Source organism: Aquarana catesbeiana, linkage group LG01 (assembly GCF_042186555.1).
Source record: "Aquarana catesbeiana isolate 2022-GZ linkage group LG01, ASM4218655v1, whole genome shotgun sequence".
Classification (NCBI taxonomy): Eukaryota; Metazoa; Chordata; class Amphibia; order Anura; family Ranidae; genus Aquarana; species Aquarana catesbeiana.
In genome coordinates this window covers 532,171,443-532,189,969 of record NC_133324.1, presented here as the reverse complement: position 1 = coordinate 532,189,969, position 18,527 = coordinate 532,171,443, and the positions used below count along the sequence as shown (strand labels likewise).

Genomic DNA, 18,527 nt, shown 5'->3' with positions numbered 1-18,527 from the left:
TAGGCGATCCTATTGGATGCCTACCGCTTTGGCGGAAGAGGAGACACGGCAGAGGAAGCATGAGGAGCTGAGTGGACACAGCAGCCGCTGCTACAGAAGAGGAGGAGGAAGCCCCGTCACTCGGTAAGTGCTGCCGGACCGGCCGTGGGGGGGTTAGTGAAGTGACAGCCGAGCCGGGGGACACTAATGGCTGCATTTGGTGGGGACAAGTGGCTGCATATACTGGGCACAAGTGGCTGCATATACTGGGCACAAATGGCTGCATATGATGGACACAAGTGGCTGCATTTGATGGGCACAAATGGCTGAATATCATAGGCAAAGTGGATGCATTTGATTGGCACAAGTGGCTGCATACGATGGGCTCAATTGGCTGCATATACTGGGCACAACTGGCTGCATATGATGGGGCACAAGTGGCTGCATATGATGGGGGCAGTGGCTGCATTTGATGGGCACAGTGGCTGCATATGATGGGCACAGTAGCTGCATATGATGGGCACATGTGGCTGCAGATACTGGCCACAGTGGCTGCATATGATGGGCACAAGTGGCTGCATATGCTGGACACAAGTGGCTGCTTACGACGGGCACAAATGGCTGTTATCCCTCGAACTCACATACACACACACTTCTATTATGCACGGGGCCCACCCCCCTTCTCCGAAGCAGGCTAGGGGCGTGTTAGGGGCGGGGCTAGAGGCGGTGCTGCCGATGATGTGTTTAAGCAACTCGCACCGCCTCCGCCCACTACCTCCAGTCTATAAGTTGTCTGACCGACAATAGCGTCTGCGCATGCGCGGTATAGCCGCGCGAATAGCTGTTACGTGACGTAGCCGCATCGGAAGTGACGCGATCGAGGTTTAGCATGGGTCGACGTTTTTTTTACAATACCGGAAAGGGATATGGGTCTGGTCTTTTGAGCGTACGTCTTGTGCTGTGTGCAGCTGGTGTAGTTTTTTTGTGTGGAGAAACTCTGAGACTTGCGATAATGTACGATGCAGACGAAGGTAAGGATGTCAAGTCGCTTGTTTTTTTTGTGTGTAAATTCTGTTCTTTTTTTTTTTTTTTTTTTTTAGCGTTTTGAAATTGCTGAAAAAAAAATCTGTTAAAATGTAATTTGCTTTGCTAGATATGCAGTATGAGGAGGATGATGACGAAATAACTCCGGATCTGTGGCAGGAAGCATGCTGGATTGTCATAAGGTAAGGTCATTTTTTAAATGATTTTTTAGGGATATATTTTTGCAAGCATATTCAATTATAGACAATCCCCCAAAGTAGACGTGAACCTTCAGTGGTAAACTACGAGGTGTTCTGTAAAATTTTAGAATGTTATAAGTGATAGCAAACCATTTGTTATTTTATACCATAAAGAGGTCTTTCAGCCTCTATTTAAAAAAAAAAATGATTTTTTTTTTTTTTAAAAGTCAGCAGCTACAAATACTGTAGCTGTTGACTTTTAATTTAAGGACACTAATTTGTGCAGGCGCCAACATCCTTTATTAAGGGAAGCAGGATTTAAAGCCTTCCTACTGCGCATGCGTGAGTTGTGCTGTGCTTTCTGAATGGTCCGCTGTCTTCTGGGACGTGTGTATGTGTCCCAGAAGGCTGTGGGGGGAAGGAGGAGGGGGTTTAACCAAGTGACGTAGGTTGTCATGACGCCCTTACATGGAAGTGGATACCTGTTTTTGACAGGTATCCGCTTCCCGTCAACCCCCCCCCCCCCAACAAAAGTTGCCAAATGTGGCACCAGACGGAGGGAGGAAGCATATAAGCGGAGCTTCCACTTTTGGTTCTCCACTTTAAAGCAGAACTCTGGGCAAAAAATGTTTTTCCTGTCTTTGTTGCTGATCTCCTACCTTCACCAACCTTGCCATCCGTGTTCTTTTGAGCTCTGTAGTTCCTCTGTAATAGTCTGCTGAACTTGCTTAAAAACCGTTATTCCCTGCAGACATCCTGTTTGTAAGACCGCTGGCTGCTATCCCTCTTCTCAGCTCAGCCAGCGGTCTGACAAGCCCCTTTGTGGTCCTCAGAAAGCCAAGCAGGAGGAAGCAGACATGTTGTGGGTGGATGGGGTCTCAAAGCCCCTCGGCCTGTGCCACCCATGGAGGAGGTTCCCTTCTTCCTTTCTCCCTGATGTGGTTGAAGTGGTTAATTCTTGTTCACATTCCAGTCCACATGAGACTTTAGGTCTCACACCTTTTGCAGGCTGCGTTTGATGCATTTTCTGTGTGTATATTTACTTTCTGGGAGGTGTCTGTCATGTGGGAGAAAACTGCAAAAATGCAGTGGAAGCAAATCAAAAACCCAAGCACTGCATTTTTTTTTTTAAATGTATTTTTGCTTCCTTTCCATTAAAGTGTTAAAGGCTTGGCTTTAAAAAAAAAAAACAAAAAACAAACAACCCCCAAATATGTCATACTTACCTGCTCTGTGTAGTGGGTTTGCACAGAGCAGCCCTGATCTTCATTCTTTATTTATCAGGGTATGTCATGCTGTAATACAGAAAGCTCAACAAGATATGTTACAAAGATAATACCTGTTGTACATCTCAATACCTCTATTATATATATTCCTAGGATTCTTTTACATAAATTTCCTTATCTGGATAGAGGCAGGATGTATGTCTAGCGGATAGGAGACCTCCGTACTCCGCAGCACCCCTTTTAATTTTTCCGGCATAAGCCGTGTTTTAAGGGATTAGTTAAGGGGTTGGAGTTGGTACACACCGACCCTTAAAGTGGAGTTCCACCCACTTTTACAACTCTTCAGCATCCTTCACTAAACTGTGCACTGTAAACAAATTTGAAATTTTTTAATTTTTTTTCTCAGCGCTTACTGTTTATCTGCTGTATTCATTTTTCACTTCCTCCTCCCTGGCCGCGGCCCATCGCATCATTTCCTGTTTGCAATGCCCTCTGGGAAAGGGCGGCAACTTCCTCTGACACTGCCGTTGCTATGGAAACCTGATCTGAAACCTATTACACTGCTTGTGCTGCACTGAGCATGTGCAAGATCTGCAAGGATGAGATCCAGGAAGAAATACAGTCTGGCTTCAGATGCCCAGACTTAAGATGGCCACGGCCTGCTGTAAGTTTATAAAATAACAAACTACTGCTATAAACTAACAAAACAGACCTTAGTTTACAGACTAACTTTACTAGTATACATTAAGCTTGTGTATTATAGGGGTATTTTTATTTAAAAAGTGTAATTTCGGCCGGAACACCACTTTAAGAGTCTACATCCGACGTACAAACATCGGGTAGAACGAGAAACAGAAAAAGGAAATGTTGAAAGATAAAGAGTGGGAGGGTAGAGTATGGGGAAGAGGAGGAACAGAGACAAGGTGGGAGCATAGAGGGTGGGGAAAGAAAGGGGAAGAAAAAAAAAAGGGGCAAAGAATTTTCTCTTCTTCCCTCCCTCCTTCCTATTTGTTTAACAAGGGGGGAGAGGAGGGGGTAAATACCCCCAGCCAGCCACATCCATATCAGCAGGGACATTTTTTAATTATTCCCCTTCATGGGGATCGGTTTACTAGCTGTCTGTTTTCCTCGGAATAGACAAACTCGTGCCAGAAGTACCTTTTTTTTTTTTTTTTTTTTTTTTTTTTTTTAGAGAATTTCTCATTTAGGCCTTTTTCCGTGGCCAGCAAGTCCTCCATTGCATGTATGTCTGCTACTCTTTTCAGCCATACAGCCACCGTTGGTGGCTGGGTCTGTTTCCAATACAGTGGGATGCAGCTTTTTGCTGCCGTGAGCAAGAATGGTAGTATTGATTTCCTGTAGCTCTTGGTTGGGATCTTATGATGATGCAGTAGGAAGGACTCAGGGAAGTCCGGCAACTCACGACCCGTGAATTTCTGGACGATTCGGCACACCTCTGTCCAAAAGGGCCGTAACAACTTGCAAGACCAGAAAACATGTAGGAGTGTTCCAGCTTCTTCCCCACACCTCCAGCACCGGTCTGAGGACCGGGGGAACATTTTGTGTATCTTAACTGGCATGCAGTACCAGCGGGTCGACACTTTGTATCCTGCTTCTTGGTGTCTTGCACGTATGGAAGTCTTGTGAGAAAAAAGGATGATACGGTCAATCTGCTTGTCCGTAAATTTTTGTCCTAAATCTCGCTCCCATTTGTCTATGTACTTAGGTTTTACTCCTGGCTGCGGGGACACCAGTAGCTGGTACGTTAGCGAAATTGCGTGTCTCAGTGGTGTCCGGTCTAGACATAACATCTCAAAGGGGGTTAGTTGCCTCCTGAATGCGACTGGTGATGGTAATGAGCTAATGAAGTGGGAGAGCTGGATCTTCTGCCAGGAGAGTCTTTGCAGTGCCAGATCATCTATAATTTGTTGTCTACTTTTCCATTGGCCGTCTAAGAGAAAATGTCTGGCTTGCGATTTCTCTGTACCCTTCAGTTCTCGGAATCTAGGATCCCTAAGTCCCGGAGTGAAAGCCGGGTTACCTATTACAGGGGTGATTGGGAACGGGAGAGGTGCGAGAGACAAGTCTCTGAAATCCTCCTCTTCTTGATTCCCCTGCCGGCTCTCTGTCCCTCCCTCCCGAATGCTTTGGGGGCACTCGCCCCCAAAGCATTCAGCTTACTATGGGGCACCCAAAGCTGCTGCTCTGTGTGTCCATTCTCACACGCAGCCCTGGCTTGGCCTAGCCCTGCCGCCTCTCCTCATTGGCTTTGATTGGAGAAGCGGGAGCCAATGGCTCCCCGTTGCTGTCTCGGCCAATGAGGAGGGAGTGTGCCTGGAGAGCCGAGGCTCTCGTGCACATTGCAGGATTGCGATGGGGCTCACGTAAGTACTAGGGTGGCGTTAAGGTAAAAAAACAAAAACAAGAAAAACTGCTTTTAGAAACACTTTACGTCTATAGAACCAAAAATGCAACCTGCTACGGGCAAAGAACTTCTTGACCCTTTCAGCACCATTTGAAAATGCACAAATGTGAACATGTCCCATCAAAATTCATGTTAAATGGACTGTAGTGCGTTTCTGCAAAATTGATGCACTGCTTAACGCATAGGTATGAACCTAGCCTTAAGGCCTCATGCACACTACTGGCAAGTGTAAGGCATAGGCACAGAATCCAGCTCTGCTGCTGGCAGCCTATAAAATTCAGAGGCTGGCAATCTTCACTGGGTACACTCTGTCCTGAACATTAGTACCTTTTCAGTGCACCGTCCAGGCACAGCAGATTTTAACCTGTTTTACAAGCTGCCAGCAGCAGGCTGGATGGTGTACCTGTGCACAACTAACATTAGGACAGGGGCGCTCAGCCTTTTAAAAGAATGAGGGCCATGTAATTGATTTGGTAACTGATTGAGAGGAGGCCACAGATGAAGTAGTTTATGCCATTCAGAATAATTTTTTTTTTTAATAAACACTTTTTCCTCCCACAGCTGCTGAATGCCAGCGGGAGGAAGAAGAGAAGCCAGCTTTCAGCTCTTGCAGCAGTAAATTGAGAGGATTTGTTCCTGTTATATGCCACCCCCACACTTCTGTCCAAGTGTAAAATAGAATGTGACAGAGGCCGCATGGGGCAGGGTCACCATTGCGACCCCTTACACTACACCAGTAGTTTGGGTACCTTGTGATTGTTGCTTTAGGTTACTAGACTCTTAGCAAGGCTTTTCTATTCAGTACGTTTGTAAGGTAGTCTATCATATTTAGAATGTGTGATGTTTCTATGTAATGAGAACAAAGAAAACCTATAAAAAAAAAAAAATATTTTTATTTTTTTTTAAATTCTTTATCGACTTGTAAAATAAACTTTTCTGATCAGTATGGCCAGCTTTGTATGTGAAATGTATCCTGCTAATAACAGTAACAGGATCAGAATCTGACCTTTGCATAAGGGTTTTTATGATGTGTGAGGGAATGTTTTAATCAAACTGATGTACTTGTACTTATGCAAATGCTCTGATACTTGAGCCGATATCTCCTGGCAGGAGGCCAATACACCCGGTGTCCTTAGCGTAGCAGGGGGGCCGGGCAGCCTCACAGATGATTGGTGTGGTGGTGGGGGCAGTTACAAGCACTGATCTCCCTGTATAGCTTTTCAGACAGCCACTTCTCTTCCTCTCCCTCCCGTGGCTGTCAACTGCTTTATTGAAAGCTTTACAGGGAGATTGGTGCTTGTAACTCCCACCACCGCTGCACCGATCACCCCTGACTGTTCCCTATGTCGTCCTCCGACCCCTCGGGTCCTCCTCTGGGTGCTTCTCTGGCTCGTCCTGAAACTGTCAGGGGGGAGAGGAAGGAGTCGGTAAATCTGTCATTTACAGGCTCCTTCCTTCTCTGAATGCATGGTCAATGATCGCTGACTCTGTCCATTCATAACTGATGCTTCAGTTTATGAAAAACAGGAGCCTCTGTCTCCTGTCCATTCATCTTCAATGCAGCTGAGGCTACAGAGAGGGGGATTGGGGAATCTGTATTCTCAGTCCCTTTCTCTGTCTCAAAGGGGAGATGTCAGGGGTTTGTTTAGACCACTGATCTCTCACCAAAGCCCCTGATAAAAATTAAGAGTAGTGTAATAAATGTTTAAAGGTTAAATTTGCAAAAATAATGGGAAAAAACAAAACACTGACGCCATCCACGTGAATCCTGACTCCTGATCACGTGACAAACCCACTCTGAGAAGCCATCTAGGTGATAGACGGGTTCTCTTCATACAAAAACCCACATCATGTGAATGACAATGACGGTTAATGTCCGAACTCTGTAAAATAACACTTCTCCTTAGGACAACCTAGTGGCCCCAGGTTCCCCTAAAGCCACCATGTCAATACTGAACTTACTCCATTAACATTGTGCAGGATAGACCAAAACTCCTGGACTCAAGCAATCCAACAGCCTTAGCCCCAAGATATCTGCAGAGCTTAGTAAACGATAGGTGGCCTACTGAAAGGGTGCTAGAAGGCACCTTCACTGCAGTGAGGACTTCTTTTTTTTTTTTTTTTAAACATGGAAACAACCAATTAGTCATTCCCTCAAGGAGGGCCATGAGTGGCCTGCTCCCAGAGTCCCACTGGGAGCGCCCCTAGGACCAACCACCACCAAGGTCCCAGTACAACCTCCTAAACCCCCCCACCACCAAGAGGGGTGAACACCCGTGAAGCTATCAGGTAATACGGAAAGGGAACACCCACCCCACCTTAGTAGTTGGTGCTGACATTGCCAGGAGCAGTCTGGGCCACTTCTGCCCCAGACATCTCCCGCTGAGGATCACAGTGGTCACGCCTTCCTGAGCCGTTCGCTGAACCCTTCAGCGTTACAGGCTCTTACCAGCCAGAGCCTGGCCCTCTCTCAGACCGCGACGGGAACTGGAACTCACGTCCCCGGCAGAAGTGCACGCCCCCACCGGACGTGACGTCACCATGTCATCTGGCCTAGCCTCAGGCCAAATAGAATGCAGGCAAAAAACGGTGCACCTCTGAGGACATACCCCCTGGACCAAAAGAGAGCAGACCCCCGAAGCTTCTTCCCCACCCTCAGGAGAAGCTGGGGTGGCTAAGTGACAGACCTATCGGTACTTTCCCCAAGGACCAAGGCTCAGACCAAGAAATAGAAATGGGGGGGATGAGAACTTTTCCACACAGTCTGGCACCAACCTCCCCGGCTGATCAGCCTTGGTTCCCAGCGATGTCTCCTCACCGGAGGAAACGCTGAAACTGAGGGTCCAGTGGGGCAAGGGGGGCTTGAAGCTAAGGTGGTGTTTCCTGTGAAGGGAGGAGCCAAGGCCCCAAAAAAAGGTGGCTGCCCTAAAAGATGATATCGATGTGGAGGGGACCGGGAACCCCCCCTCCCCCCACGCCAAAAACCTTTTTTTTTTTTTTTGTTTTTTGTTTTTTTTTTTTTTTATGGCGTGGGGCCCCCCAAAATCGATGCCAGACCCTTATCCGAGCATGGAGCCCAGCAGGTCAGGAAAGGGAGGGGAGGGGATGAGTGAGCGCCCCCTTGCCCCTCCTGAACCATAACAGGCCACATGCCCTTAACATGGAAGGGTGGTGCCCTGCGCCCCCAACCCCGCAGCACCTTGCCCCCATGTCGATAGGGACAAGGGCCTCTTTCTGACAACCCTGGGGTCTGCAGTAGGGGGCTTATCGGAATCTGGAAGACCCCTTAAACAGGGGGCTTAACTGGGGGCCTAGATCCCAGCCCCCCCATGTGAATGGGTACATACCCCTACCTATTCACCTCAAAAAACAGTGAAGTGTAAAAAACACCCCCCCAGCCAGTTTTTGACAAGTCCTTTACTTAAAAAAAAAAAAAAAAAAAAGCCCTATGGTACCGGGGAGGGGGGGCTTTGTAGGGAGAGTCTGACCAAGATGGGCGCGCAATGAGGTAGTTCCTCTAAGCCTAGGAACAGAGCCAAAACTACTTCCACTAATCCTCTATTTGCAGCTATGAGGAGATTCCGAATGGCAGAATGAGAGACACCCACCTGTGGTCAGTGTAAAATCTCACAGCCGCCTGACACAGGAGGATGACGCGAGACAAGCGGTGCATAATGGTTACCATGTATAGAGAGGGAGTGTGTACGAGCAGAACGCCGTAGAAGCCGGCCGCTCCACCTCCACGATCCTCTGTGCCTGCTCTGAGATAGCCGAGGCATGCAGCACGGCATACAGCTAAGCCTGTAACTCAGCACACTGCCGAGGCTTGCAGCCTAGAGTGCCATCTTTCCGGCAGACAGACAGTACAAATGAGGAGCAGGATAAAAGATCCCTGGAGACAGCGAGGCTAAGATCAGTACGTGATATCTTTTTATAGCCATGGTCAATTGAGAGCCCGGGTCTGAAGAGATGATTAGCCGGAAGTAACCCACCTAGTTCATATAGCTCTATGTATGGGACACAGAGCAGAGTGGAGGGTGAGGCTTGTTTGGACATTTACAGCTGCTGGATACCTGTAAAGCCAGTGAAAAAAGATCAAGGTGAGATCTATAACTTTATATACAAATACAGTGGATTGTAAGATGCCACCTAAAGGAGCCCAAGCACAGAAAGCCAAAAGGGGATCCACAGGGGGTACAGCCAAAAGCACCCCCAAAATTCAATCTGCACAAAAACTGACATTAAGGGGTTCTTTCAATGCCCACAGATGCAAGGTCAACAGGAAGCCTTTGATGTAGCAGAATTGAACATATCATCCTCAACTGGAGAGGCTGAGCTAGATATATCTAGTAGCGGCCCCCCTCAAAGTATACAACAAGCTATAATAGGAGCAGAGACAGCTGAAAGAGGGCGCTGGGATATGAAGGCATATATACAATCTTTACTAACTAGAGAAGACATGGATAAATATGTATATAGAATTGCAATCGCTGAAAAAAATCCCTGGCAGATACTCTACATTCCACCGTATCCATCTTATTTTGAGTATCGGGTATTGAACAAAAATTATTTCAGTCTGAGAAGAGAAGTCAGGAACAGAATCAATGTTTAAAGTATGCAATCACTACCGTCGATGACTTCAAAAATAGAAACAGGCGAAACAATATTAGGGTCAGAGGCTTACCAGAGGCAACAGGTTTAGAGGATTTGGTATAGACGTTACAGTTCAATACCCTGATGAAACGCCCACTAACTGCTAAAAGATCGAGCACACCGAGCATTAGGCCCTAAAAACCCTGACCCTTTGAAGCCAAGAGATATATAATCTGTAGAATACATTATTTCCACGTCAAGGAAAGTATTATGGAAGCAACACGTCTGCAAAGGACTATAGATTTTGATGGAGCACAGGTAATCCTACTGCAAGACCTATCCAGACATACTTTGATCCTTAGAAAAGCAGTAAAACCTCTCTTGGAAGCTTTAGAGAAAAAGGTACCATATAGATGAAGATTTCCTTTCCAGATAAAAGTACACCACAAGGGACAAAAAATAATATTTTGGGACACTGCAGACCTGCCAGATTTCTTGAACGATCTTCATCTGCCTAAAATCGATCTGCCTCAATGGCCGCAAAGTTATCATGACTTTTTGGGAAGAACCTCCTATGAGAAGATAGACGGGGACTTAGAGGAGAGGGGGGGAGGATAGAGGACAGGAGGGAATAAGGCCCCTTGGTGAGAAGAAAGGGGTTTGATGTTCCCCCTGAAGAAGGGAGATGTGGGGTACTAATGGGTTCCTTTTTTTTTTTTTTTGTGTGGTCCCGGGGGCTCCCAATAAGGGGGGGGGTGTCTCTTCCCCAAGAGTATGCGGGATAGGGCTGTTGAAATTAATCGTAACATCGATGCATCGCGATTCGACCATACACAATACAGCATCGATGTTACGACGGGAGTAATCAATGTTTTAAATGACGTCATCCTCGTGCCGCGTTAAGCCCCGCCTCCGCGACCGAACGGAGCCGAAAGTTGCCGAAGAGCAGTGGGACTAAGCGGCGCTGGCTTTTCTCGCCCCTGACGCCCTGCGTCGAGCGACGCTGTATGCACGTTGGCAGGGACATGGAGCGCAGGTGGCTGGAGCTGCTGCTAACAGTGGTGGCGGCCGGCTTGTTCAGCACAGAGCTCCAAGGAGGAGAGTGGAGGCATAGCCAGGTGAGGGGTCCGCGGGGAGGACACCGAGGGGGGTGGATGTGGTAAGGTTGGTGCCAGACTGTCCTATGCAAGATCATCAATACCCCGCCGCCCTCACCACTAACCTGTCCCCATATAATACTATTACAATAGCGCTCCCCTGCCCAGTGTCACCACGGACCAATTCCCATCCTGCTCAACCAGCATCCACACAGTCCTCTGCTCTTCCCCCCACCTCTACACTGAGCATGCAGATAGGGCAATAAAACAAAAAATGGTGTGCAATGCTTTGTGGTGACAAATGCACAAAAGAGTCTTATTAATTAGTGAATAAATATAGTCCTGAAATATATAAATCTGATTAAAAGAAATCTTTTGTGTATTCAAAGTAATTCCAGTGCTGTGTGCTCTGCATTTATGTATAAAGAGAGAGCAGAGGTGGGACTTTGAGTGAGGTATAGGGGGGCCGCTCAGGTCCCCCCCTCCATCCTAGTTAGATAATATTCAATAAAAGGAGCAAATGGCGGGACTTTATATAAGCACACGGGAGCAGTAATGAAGAAAAATGAGCTTTTAACCACTTAAGGACCAGCCTCGTTATGGATTTTAGGTGTTTACATGATTAAAACAGGTTTTTCTGCTAGAAAATTACTTAGAACCCCCAAACATTATATATGGTTTTTCTTCTAACACCCTAGAGAATAAAATGGCGGTCATTGCAATACTTTTTTTTGCACCGTATTTGCGCAGCGGTCTTAAAAGCGCACTTTTTTTGGAAAAATTTCACTTTTTTAAATAAAAAAATAAGACAACAGTAAAGTTAGCCCAATTTTTTTTTTATATTGTGAAATATAATGTTATGCCAAGTAAATTGATACCCAATATGTCATGCTTGAAAATTGCGCCCGCTCGTGGAATGGCGTCAAACTTTTACCCTCAAAAATCTCCATAGGCGACGTTTAAAAAATTCTACAGGTCGCATATTTTGCGGTACAGAGGAGGTATAGGGCTAGAATTATTGCTCTCGCTGTACCGGTCGCTGCAATACCTCACATGTGTGGTTTGACCACCGTGTTCATATGCAGGCGCTACTCGTGTATGCATTCGCTTCTGCGCACGAGCTCATCGGGATGGGGTTTAAATTTTTTTTATTTATTTTACAATATTTTATTTATTTTTACACTGTTTTAAAAAAAAAATGGTGTCACTTTTATTCCTATTACTAGGAATGTAAACATCCCTTGTAATAGAAAAAAAGCATGGCAGGACCTCTTAAATATGAGATCTGGGGTCAAAAAGACCTCAGATCTCATATTTACACTAAAATGCAATAAAAAAAAAAAAAAAAGTCATTTAGAAAAATGACATTTGAAAAAATGTGCCTTTAAGAGGCGTGGACGGAAGTGACGTTTTGACGTCGCTTCCGCCCAGCAGTGTCATGGAGACGAGTGAGCGCCATCTTGGCCTCACTCATCTCCAGACAAACCACGGAGGAGGACGCGATCGCCTCCGCCGCTACCGACGGCTCAGGTAAGCGGCGGAGGGCACCGGATCGCGGCGGGATCTCCCGCCATCGATAAAAGTGATCTTGCGGCGAATCCGACGCAGGGACCACTTTTATCTGACAGCCGCCCGCCGCACAAAAACGGGGATACCGGGGTTATGGCATCTAGCTGCTGCCATAACCACGATATCCCCGTTCAGAGTTTGGACGTACATCGTCGCGCGGCGGTCTTGAAGTGGTTAATGAATTCAAATTATTATAAAGTTTTTATATTCAATTAATTCAATGCATTTTGCTATGTATAACTTTACAATTCATTGAAGCCAGAAAACTATACATAAATATTCCCACAGGGAATCAATACATGATATGAAATGTAAAAAACGTTTAGAACATGATTAGAATGATAAATATACAGGTTAGAAGATCAAAAATAAAAAAAATTTATGAAAAGGGAAAAACAATTGTATTGGAACGGCCTGAACAGATGCATCGTTGTATACACTGGGTTGTTGTTGGCTCTACGCGTTTCAAGGTCTTTGTGCCTATCATCAGGAGCAAGAAACCATAGTGATAATCTAAAAATGAAAATGGAAAATATATTTAAAAAAAAAAACGGACAAGAGTGGTCCCCTCCCTTTTGGACCCTGCTTGCCCATTCACTTACATGGTGGTCCTCAGTGATGATGCGGCCATGAAATCCCCAGACCGACCCAGAAAGGTCCCGCACGGGAGCTGAGGGTACATGCTGCGGTGGACAAAACACAAAAATGAACAGCGCCCCGCATGGATGACAATGTGGGAAAACTACTAGAGAATTCAATGTGAGTATTTATTTATTGGATCCGGTCTTTTGGGGCCAAGTCAGGGGCGCGGCCCAGGTGGTTCATGGGTGCAATTATTGTATAGGGTAAGTGTCCAGTCCTTCTAGGCAACTAGGTTCATATTTAAATCAATACTTTGTATGTATAAATTCATTGCATTGTTTCAAACTGTTACAACTTTGTCTCTCTTTATCTACTCAGTGGTCTCAGTAAAATAAATCTCTTGCACATCCCCTGAGGAAGCTAAAGTAGCGAAACATGTCGGGCTAGTGTGCAATATCTCCTGCTGCGATTTATCACTCACCTATATACAATGTTGACCACCAAGTGTTTATAACCTCATACTGCTGAGCAACAGTATGCTTTGTTTGTTTTTTGTTTTTTCTTTTAACTATGTTATGTCAATAAAAATTATGTTTTACTTATAGTAAGTCAACTGTGTATTTCTATACTTGACACCATAAAAATCCCCCTATCCCCCCTTCTGATGTATCTACACCCACATCATGCTACCACCACCATGCTTCACTGTAGGGATGGAATTGGCAAGGTGATGAGCAGTGCCTGGTTTTCTTCAGACCAAAGGGTTCAGTCTTTGTTTCATCAGATCAGAAATTTTTTTGTTTCTCAAGGTCAGAGTACTTCTTCAGTTGCCTTTTGGCAAACTCCAGGTTGGCTGTCATGTGCCTTTTTACTGAGTGGCTTCCATCTGGCCACTCTATCATACAGGCTTGATTAGTGGAGTGCTGCAGAGATAGTGGTTCTTCTGGAAGGTTCTCCTCTCTCCAGAGAGACGCTGGAGCTTTGTCAGGTGACCATCGGGTTCTTGGTCACCTCCCTGACTAAGTATATATATATATATATATATATATATATATATATATATATATATATATATATATATATATATATATATATATATATATATATTTTGCAAATATTTCAAACTAACTTATTTCACGTTGTCAATATGGGGTATTGTTTGTAGAATTTGAGGAGAATAATTTAATCCATTTTGGATTAAGGCTGTAACGTAACAATGTGGAATACATTAAGTGCTGTGAATACTTTTGGGATGCGCTGTATATCTATAAAGTGACTGTAAGCACCTCATCTTTGTGTGAGATGCTATTCTAGTGGTAATTCTCCTATCCTCCAAAGTAAGAGGGAAGTTGAACATGTTAAAGATAGCCGGAAAGCTCGCCAGTAGTGTGAGCTTAAGAGGTGTAAAGATCATTATAAAAATGGAGAAAATCCTCCATCACATGCTCTGTAGACTTACACCCCATGTTTTTCAATACTCTGGGGATAATAATGGGTTCAAAGGCAGGTTTGGCCAAAAACACCAAGAGCTTGCTGTTTGTCTCCTTCAAAAATATGTTGGTCGAAGTTTTTGTAATTGGCTGCTGTGGGATCATTTAAATAAGCCGATTCAAGGTATGCAACTTACATGGCTAGCTCAGTAAGCTTAGGCATTAGCCCTTTTTTAGCTCACAGACTTCTTTTCACATAGGAGCCTCTCATGAATTCTTTAAAAGCATCCCTTCTGTAACATCTTGATTGTCAATCCAAAACGGTCTCATGTCATCCTTGCACTTATACAAAACCATGGGATCAGCTAGCCAGAAAGGGCTCATGCGCCAGGTACGCAAACCAGCAGGACCAGAGACTTGTAATTGCAAAACCAGAGGCGCATGTTCAAAGATAGCTTTCGGTAAGTATTGTATAGATACAACTCTATTCGGGGTCTCAGGTTGCATAAAGGCTATGTCCAATCTGGATAGAGTATTATGAAAGGCAGAGTGAAAAGAAAAATCTATGCCATCCGGATGATTCCATTGCCATATTTCCACCCAGTCATAGCTCTCCATACAATCTTACAAGTCAGAATGCGAGGGCCTTGTTCCGCCCAACTTGTCAAGTGAGGGAGACAGTGTGGTATTAAATGAGGATAGTCCCCTTGGCTATCTGAAGAATTTTACTTGTGCAGGCAAGCAATCTAGAGATCTCAAATGGAGGAGGTATAGAAAGCATCCAGATACCTAATCACAACTATAATATAACAACCATCTTGGTCAGACACTACCTCCTCAATTTGTACTGATAGGGCCCTGGTAATTAGAATAGATAGTCCCCTAGAGTAGGGGGCATGAAAAGCATGGGCTATATGTGGGTGTTTCATGGCCATCACTCGGGAAACTGTGTGTGCTGCTCACGTGCATGTCCGGACACACCCCTTTTTAGGCCCCATTCACACCTGAGCGTAGCATGTTTGAGCGTTTTTCTGGCATTTGTCACGCGTTTTGTTGGGCGTATTTGCGCGTTGTCATGCAGCATTTTCCTGCGTTTTGGAGCTTTAGCGTTTTTTTTATTAGCCAATAGGAAAAATGATCATCTGTTTCATCATTTGTTGCTATATTTGTTTTTAGATTTTGTCATCTGCTTCCTGCTCCAAAAATGCCAAAATCTGCCCGATTCAAGCGACAAAAAAGGATCCAGAACTTGTTTGAGCTTCAGGCGACTTGGAGTGGAGATGTGAACCATCTCCATAGAGAATAATGGATTTTTTCCCCCTCAAGCGTTTTGTAGCTTCAGCCTTCAAGCTACCAAAACGCTCAGGTGTGAATGGAGCCTTAGTGTATTTTTGTACTGAAATTTGATTCCTAGACCTTTATAAATAGAAAAACGGCTCTGGTAGTGGAAGGGTTAAAGGAGCTTGCCAATTAATTCAGAATCCTTTTGTAGGAGTACTATTGTCAAATACAAGCTGCATTTGCCCAATCACACAAGCCCAAACCCCACATAGGCCTTTAGTTTTTTTTGTTCTTTAAGACTTTTTAAACCTTGCTTTGATAAACCAATACCATTTACAAACCTGTAAATTTTCTTTTCCAGTTCTTACTTTGATGAGAAAGGCTTGGTGCGTCAGCAGCTTGATTCTTTTGACGAGTTCATTCAGATGTCTGTGCAGAGAATCGTAGAAGATGCGCCACCTATTGACTTGCAGGCTGAAGCACAGCATACTACTGGAGAAGTAGAAGAGCCAGTAAGTTGAATCAAAATTTATATTCTCAAAGTCTGTCAGAAAAAACTATATTAAATCCCTGTACTAGCATTGAAGACCCTAAAAGGACAAAACAAAATACAGGTTGATCTGCGTGAAATGCACTTTGCTCTTATGCCCCGTACACACGATAGGAATTTCCGACGGAAAATGTTCTATGGGAGCTTGTCGGAAATTCCGACCGTGTGTAGGCTCCATCAGACATTTTCCATCGGAATTTCCGTCACACAAAATTTGACAGCTGGTTCTCAAATTTTCCGACAACAAAATCCGTTGTCGGAAATTCCGATCGTGTGTACACAATTCCGACGCACAAAGTTCCATGCGTGCTCGAAATCAAGCAGAAGAGCCGCACTGGCTATTGAACTTAATTTTTCTCGGCTCGTCGTACGTGTTGTACGTCACCGCGTTCTTGACGTTCGGAATTTCCAACAAGATTTGCGTGCCCGTGTGTATGCAAGACAAGTTTGAGCCAACATTCGTCGGAAAAAAAACATGGATTTTTTTTGTCGGAAAATCCTATTGTGTGTGTGTACAGGGCATTACAGGAGAAGTGAAGCCAAAAGCTATTTTGCAGTTCCCTGACCCAGGCTCTGAAAAGATCTTGACCATATGGTCTGGATCCACCCAGATGCCTGGACTGGCAGCTGCCTCAGCCTCTTAGCTAAACTTCTCTTTTAGGCTTGGCTCACACACGTCCGATGTGAAATGTAAGTCTTTTCACTGCAAATTAAAAAAAAAAAAAAAAAATTGGTAGTTCAGGTGCGTTTTTTGATTGTGGTTCTGATGCCAATTGGCAATGCTCAGGACCGGATTTTTGTCACAACTGTGATTTTTTTTTTTTTTTTTTCAGTGCTGACCAATACATGGTAGATAGTGTCACCTCCTGTAGTAGGAGGGCAATCCGTGCTGGAATCCTGAACACATGTATGATTCAGAAGCATTGCCATAGAACTCGATGAGTCTGGATTTTGCACCTGAACTGCACCATAGTGCTCAGTGCACAGGACTTTTTTAAAAAATTTGCACCGCATATACAGTATGCGGGCATCTTCAATGGAAATCAATGGTGTACATGTCATGAGAATCTGATGCGGTTCAAAACGCATCCAATTCGTATGTATGTGAACCGAGCCTTAAAGAGTAACTCCCACTTTTGTTGAGAGGAAAAAAAAACCTTTCCCCTCTGGGTTATCTATAAGTATGTAAATTGGAAGGATTTTAACAAATACTTTTTAATAGCAAACCAATATTTTATCAGCGCAACCCTCTAGTGATGTGAAAATTTAATGTATTGTATTATTAAAGAGCGAGATGGATAGATTCTCTATTTTGTCAAATTAATGTGCAAAATGTATTAAATGTTTCAACCTAGTTGCTGCTATTCCTGAAAAACATATTCACTTCACATTAAATATAATACCAACACAGTGCTGCACTACTAGTATACAATCGCACATCAATGAAATAAATGTGACAAAAGAAACGTCCATGTGTGTTGTCCCAATATCAAATGATTTCAGTGTCAACAGATGACATCAGGAATTCAGACACAGAGCTCCGACCTGGCCCTGCCCCCTTTCTCTTCTGATTGGCTGGCTGACTGACTTTGGCTCCCGCTGTTGTCAATGGCGCCGCTGCTGTGTCTCGGCCAATCAGGAGAAGAGTCCCGGATGGCTAAGACACTTGTGGACTTCGCTGGAGAGAGTTGGGGCTCAAATAAGTAATCGGGGGGTGCTGGGGAGGCTGCTACATACAGAAGGCTTTTTTCTCCTAATGCATAGAATGCATTAAGATGAACCTTCCCTTACAACTCTTTTTAATGGCTTACCCAGCCTCAAATCTCCCTCAAGGAAATAATTTGATGTCATCCTGTCGTCTCCTCGTTTGTACATGGAGATTGTTCTGTTCGAATAGCCCGCACTGCACTTGTGAGTATTCTGTATGCTGTTTTTACTGGAGCAATAAATTATTGAAACGGAGCACTAGATCCCGTATTTTTGTCCCCATATATACCCGATTTCCTTGAGGGAGCTTCGAGGCTGGGTAAGCCATCAAGGAGGAAGAGAGTGATACAGTGGCATAACACGCTAGCAGCATGCCGGGTCGATCAATTGATTACCCCTAAAAGGGGACCTGCTGTTTCTGATCCGCTGGTAAAACAGGGGTCAGACTGTGAGGTGAGTGTCCAGAGCACACTGGAGGAGAACACTAGCACTTTTAGATATTTGTGCACATTACTGGTGAAGTTTGAATCCCTGATGTCATCTGACACTGCAATAATTTGATATTGGGACAATACACATGGATGTTTTAACAAACTTTGTTTGATTTGTTGATGCAGATTCCTACCTTTTTTGTACTGAAGAAATTGCTGTGGGTTTGTCTGTGTCCATGTGGCATGTGACGTTCTTGTTGCAGGGGATACTTGAAATCGGACTTTTTTTAATCTAAGTGCTAACTTCTGGGGGGGGGGGCGCGTTCTGTACACAGAAAACCTCCAGGTAGCCATATTGCATTTTACAGAAAACTACAGAGCTTCAGTTTGAAAAGGAAGTTTAATTTTTAGTCAGTTACTAGAGGTGCACCGAA

General features: G+C 44.7%; 1 protein-coding gene across 1 annotated transcript in view; it reads left to right on the top strand.

The window, feature by feature from the left end:
* Positions 1–812: 812 nt before the first annotated feature.
* POLR2B (RNA polymerase II subunit B) overlaps positions 813–18,527 on the top strand; it is a 575,272-nt gene continuing 557,557 nt past the window's right edge. The window contains exons 1-3 of the mRNA XM_073594755.1: positions 813–1,010; positions 1,133–1,205; positions 15,767–15,917. Coding sequence (XP_073450856.1) covers positions 869–1,010; positions 1,133–1,205; positions 15,767–15,917 — 366 coding nt within the window. The 5' untranslated portion in view covers positions 813–868. The remainder of the gene's footprint in view (positions 1,011–1,132; positions 1,206–15,766; positions 15,918–18,527) is intronic.